At 42.2% G+C, this 5,236-nt stretch overlaps 1 protein-coding gene across 6 annotated transcripts in view; it reads left to right on the top strand.

Moving 5' to 3' along the window:
* MED1 (mediator complex subunit 1) overlaps positions 1-4,253 on the top strand; it is a 61,751-nt gene extending 57,498 nt beyond the window's left edge. For 3 of the 6 annotated variants that reach the window (XM_027774753.1, XM_027774752.1, XM_027774754.1), the window contains one exon: positions 19-3,499. In XM_027774753.1, the coding sequence (XP_027630554.1) occupies positions 19-1,874 (1,856 nt within the window). In that variant the 3' untranslated portion in view covers positions 1,875-3,499. Of the gene's footprint in view, positions 1-18; positions 3,500-4,010 lie in introns of those variants that run through there. The other 3 variants (XR_003550606.1, XR_003550607.1, XM_006155887.3) reach the window with 3 other exon arrangements.
* Positions 4,254-5,236: the final 983 nt, after the last annotated feature.

The following is a 5,236-nucleotide window of genomic DNA, read 5'->3' as shown; positions in this document are numbered from 1 at the left end:
GGACCACTGGGGACTTAGGGAAAGAAAAGACTCAAAAGAGGGTTAAGGAAGGCAATGGCACCAGTAATAGTAGTTTGTCAGGGTCGGGAATGGACAGCAAACCAGGGAAGCGCAGTCGGACCCCTTCTAATGATGGGAAAAGCAAAGATAAGCCTCCAAAGCGGAAGAAAGCAGACACTGAGGGAAAATCTCCATCTCATAGTTCTTCTAACCGACCTTTCACCCCCCCTACCAGTACAGGTGGATCTAAATCTCCAGGCAGTTCAGGAAGATCTCAGACTCCCCCAGGTGTTGCCACACCTCCCATTCCAAAAATCACTATTCAGATTCCTAAGGGAACAGTGATGGTGGGCAAGCCGTCCTCTCACAGTCAGTATACCAGCAGTGGTTCCATGTCTTCCTCAGTAAGCAAAAGCCACCATAGCCATTCTTCCTCCTCCTCTTCCTCGTCTTCTGCTTCCACCTCAAGCAAGGTGAAAAGCAGCAAATCAGAGGGTTCTTCAAGTTCCAAATTAAGTAGCAGTATGTATTCTAGCCAAGGGTCCTCTGGATCCAGCCAGTCCAAAAATTCATCCCAGTCTGGGGGGAAGCCAGGCTCCTCTCCCATTACTAAGCATGGACTGAGTAGTGGCTCCAGCAGTACGAAGATGAAACCTCAAGGGAAGCCATCATCTCTTATGAACCCTTCTTTAAGTAAACCAAACATATCCCCCTCTCATTCAAGGCCAACTACAAGCTCTGACAAACTTGCCTCTCCAATGAAGCCTGTTCCTGGGACTCCCCCATCTAAAGCCAAGTCCCCTATCAGTTCAGGCTCTGGTGGTTCTCATATGCCTGGAACTAGTTCAAACTCTGGCATGAAATCATCTTCAGGGTTAGGATCCTCAGGCTCATTGTCTCAGAAAAATCCTCCATCATCTAATTCTTGTACAGCATCTTCTTCCTCCTTTTCCTCAAGTGGCTCTTCCATGTCATCCTCTCAGAACCAGCATGGGAGTTCCAAAGGGAAATCTCCCAGCAGAAATAAAAAGCCGTCCTTGACAGCTGTCATAGATAAACTGAAGCATGGTGTTGTCACCAGTGGCCCTGGGGGTGAAGACCCAATGGATGGCCAGATGGGGGTGAGCACAAATTCTAGCCATCCCATGTCCTCCAAACATAACATGTCAGGAGCAGAGTTCCAGGGCAAGCGTGAGAAAAGTGATAAAGACAAATCAAAGGTTTCCACTTCGGGGGGCTCAGTAGATTCTTCTAAGAAGACCTCAGAGTCAAAAAATGTAGGAAGCACTGGGGTGGCAAAAATTATCATCAGCAAGCATGATGGAGGCTCCCCCAGCATTAAAGCCAAAGTGACTTTGCAGAAACCTGGGGAAAGTAGTGGAGAAGGGCTCAGGCCTCAGATAACCTCCTCCAAAAACTATGGTTCTCCACTTATCAGTGGTTCTACTCCAAAGCATGAGCGAGGCTCTCCCAGCCATAGTAAGTCACCAGCATATACCCCCCAGAATCTGGACAGTGAAAGTGAGTCAGGCTCCTCTATAGCAGAGAAATCTTATCAGAACAGTCCCAGCTCTGATGATGGTATCCGACCACTTCCAGAATACAGCACAGAGAAGCATAAGAAGCACAAAAAGGAAAAGAAGAAAGTAAAAGACAAAGATCGGGACCGGGAACGGGACAAAGACCGAGACAAGAAAAAATCACATAGCATTAAACCAGAGAGTTGGTCTAAGTCACCCATCTCTTCTGATCAGTCTTTGTCTATGACAAGTAACACAATCTTATCTGCTGATAGGCCCTCAAGGCTCAGTCCTGACTTTATGATTGGGGAGGAAGATGATGATCTCATGGATGTGGCCCTGATTGGCAATTAGGGACCTTATTTTTTAAAACAAACATGACCAGAGGAAAAATGAGTTTATAGGCAAACTGCCAGAAGGGGTGAGACATAGGTCTGATTTGTGCATAAGAATCTTAAGTGGCATGTCTTTGACACCAAGTTGAGTGAGTTTAGAAAGGCATATCCAGACCCTACTAAAGAAACCAGAGGGTTTAATTATGGTTACCAAGAATTCGTTGTTCTTTTGCTAGAAAGAAATGTTAAACTTAACAAAGGGAAGGGGTGGGTGGTAGGGGCACAGGGAGATGGAAGGGTGGGAAACAATTTTGTGGGAAATATTCATGTATATTTTTTCTCCCTTTTTCCATTTTTAGGCCCTGTTTTAAATTCATTTTAGTGCATGTAATTTGAAAGGGCTGGGCAGAAAATGAAAAAGCAATACATTCCTTGATGCATTTGCATAAAGGTTGTTCACTTTTGGGTAGTTGTCCATTTGAAGCATGGGCAAATGAAGGACTTTGGTTATTTTGGACACTTAAGTAATGTTTGGTGTCTGTTTCTTAGGAGTGATGGGGGAGGTAAGATTATTTTAGCTATTTATTTGTAATATTTTAACCCTTTTATCTGTTTGTTTTTATACAGTATTTCTTTTTAAACCTATGAGGTTTAGGGCTCAGAATGATAGAAGGTAGAAGAGCAAGGCTTATTTTGTGGTTAGGAGCTTACAGCTTGTGCTGAGACTCTTAAACATCAAGCCCAGGAGTATTAACCCTCCTTTGGAGTTAAATAGAAAAACCAAAACAATTATTTTTATTTTAGAATGTTTTTCATTATTGGGTTCATACATCAAAGGACTATTAGGAGCAACCTCCCTGTGGAGGTACTGATTTGTAATATTTTTCCTTTAAAAAAAAAAAAAAGCTGGGGTGGCTTTTTGGAATGTAAACATGTTTCTGGATGTAATAAGGTTTAATGTGGGACAGCTTTCCTGACCAGTGGCATGAAAACCATTACAGAATTAGTAGTTCTCCTATTTCCACAATGTGCCAAAAGTCTGCATCCCAGCATTTTGTTTGCAGGAGAACTGATGCCATTCCTAAAAGCTGGGCTCTTTGTTTTTCTTCATTACAAGGAGAAGGAGTCCAGACTTTAATCACTCCACTGTATGCTCCCTGAGATAAAACAGTAAAAAATATGCAGCCATAGTTCACTTAAAACAATTTCAAGCTCACTTGAAATAATGGGGGCCTGAAATGCTAGGTGAGCATGAAGATAAACCCTTGCTACTATGTAGCAACACAATTGGACCTTTTTGGAGATAATAGGTCTGAGTCTGGATTCTGCGGGACATCAATACGAAGCCTTCTCATAAATATAGACATCCAGGAGACCATTTTGAGTGCAACAGAAGTTCTCAGTATTTGGAGGGTCCTCTCAAAATTCTGCGGCCTTACTTTGATTTTGACACCTGCACTGTGCCATTCCTGATGATTCCATTCAGGATTTGTATCAGCGGGACGGAGCATGGTCCCCAGCACAACTCTTCTGGATTTAAAAAAAAAAAAAGCCAGGTGATTCATATATGTTCGTGTGTCATAGTGGAGTGACTTCATCAGATATAGATTTCTATATGCAGCTCTTTCTGCTGGTTGAAATTAGCATAGAGTTGGAAAATCGGCTTTGGCTTTCTTTCCTGACTGTCTCTCATTTCCTCTAGTGTTCTCCCTTTTCTGGTCATCAGCTCTCAACGACTCTGCCACTTTTGTGTCCCAATGTTATAAGAAGTAGGAAACAAAACATTGCAAAGTGGAGCAAGAAAAGTTATCAGTTACCATATCAGAGTCAAATGTCTTGGGTGACACTAAGGAGGACACGGGCAAGGTGATACCAGAGTCCTTTATCTTGTGATGCTGATAGATACAGTAGCAGCCTCTCAGGCATACGACCAGGTTGGATTTCTCACAAGTTTATCACCTAGTTTTGAATCCTATCCCATTGTTTTCTTCAGGAAAATAAATGTTACTTGGTTTTAAAGTTTGCTCTGGGTGGGGAATATCTGGATGGGTAATGTACTAAATAGTATCAGGGGCTTAGCTACCCCAAACAGAGCCAACAAGTACCAAAATGAGTAAACTGGGAAGCTTTTTCTCTCTTTCTGTCTTCATCCCAGATCAAAGAATCCCGAGTTAGGATCTGGATGAAGGATAAGCCCCTGAATTGTCGATGGGCACACCCCACACACTGACCAAGCATCTGAACTTGCTTAACAGGGAGCCGGGGCTAAACTGCTTCACCCTGCCTGAGAACCAGGGAGCACTGCATTTCTCCACAGGGTGGAGGAGAAGAGACAGAATAAACCAAGCCTGGGACACCTCCCTCCTGTCTAGGTGTACTCATTCTCCTGTTTCAAAAGACCGCAAGGACATGAAGTCAACTTCTGCCTATCTTCTGCTGCTGGTGTCTTATGTATTCTCAATTTGACCTGATTCTTCCTCTGTCTTTTGGCTTCATGTTAGGGGTTCTTGATCAAAACCTGCTCTGATGTACATGAAGATTTCAGGTTCAAAATCAATGTGTCTTAATTAAAGTATTGAAGGGGCATGCAAAATAGGATGTAATTGCCAAAACCAGGCTTGAAGTGGGTGACTGTTTAAAGGCTTTTCCTTCTTCAGGCCTAGGTCTGATAATTTAGTGCAGCAATATCATGAATTCTCAGAAGAAACCCTTGCAGGGAGTCAGTGAGTCATACAGTATCCACAGTTGAGTCACTTAAAGCAGATGTCAGTATAGGAAACACTATTCATAATCCTTAGGGGATCTCCTTTTATTTTTGTCCCCTTTCTATTGCCCCTACCCATTTATTTCTGCCCTTCAGTTAGTTTTTGGAGGGGCAGGAAGTATTTAACATCTCAGAAACTAGGTTGGGAAATGTTCAGCCATGAGAGCTGAGTTTTAAATTTTCAGTTTAAAAATGTACATCAAGAGCAGTTGGGGAGGGTCTTTTCTATGAAAGAAGATCTTTCAAATTTGATTTTCTGTGTGTATGGCCGTTCTGTAAATATTTTGAGGTTTCTCATTTTTTTGAAAGTAGACAAAATCTGTGGGATTTTTTTTTTCCTGGAACATTACAAAAGAACCTGTTTACTTACAAGCAAATAAATTTCTTTGATAAGTAATATGCCTATGTGTAATACATTTTTAACTTCTGAATAATTTTTATTTGTTCATCTTTTCAGAAATTAAAAAAATCCTTTTCAGGCTAGCCTCTATGATTTAATGGTTAAAGGAGATGGATCTCATAAAGCCAACTGTAGTGCCAGTCCCAGCCTGGGAGCTTAAAAAACCACCTGGAGGCTTGCACATGTGTCCCTCAAATCCTCACTGAGTGGAGAAATG

Source organism: Tupaia chinensis, unplaced genomic scaffold (genome assembly GCF_000334495.1).
Source record: "Tupaia chinensis unplaced genomic scaffold, TupChi_1.0 Scaffold000477_1, whole genome shotgun sequence".
Taxonomy (NCBI): domain Eukaryota; kingdom Metazoa; phylum Chordata; class Mammalia; order Scandentia; family Tupaiidae; genus Tupaia; species Tupaia belangeri.
This window is presented reverse-complemented; position numbering and strand designations above follow the sequence as displayed.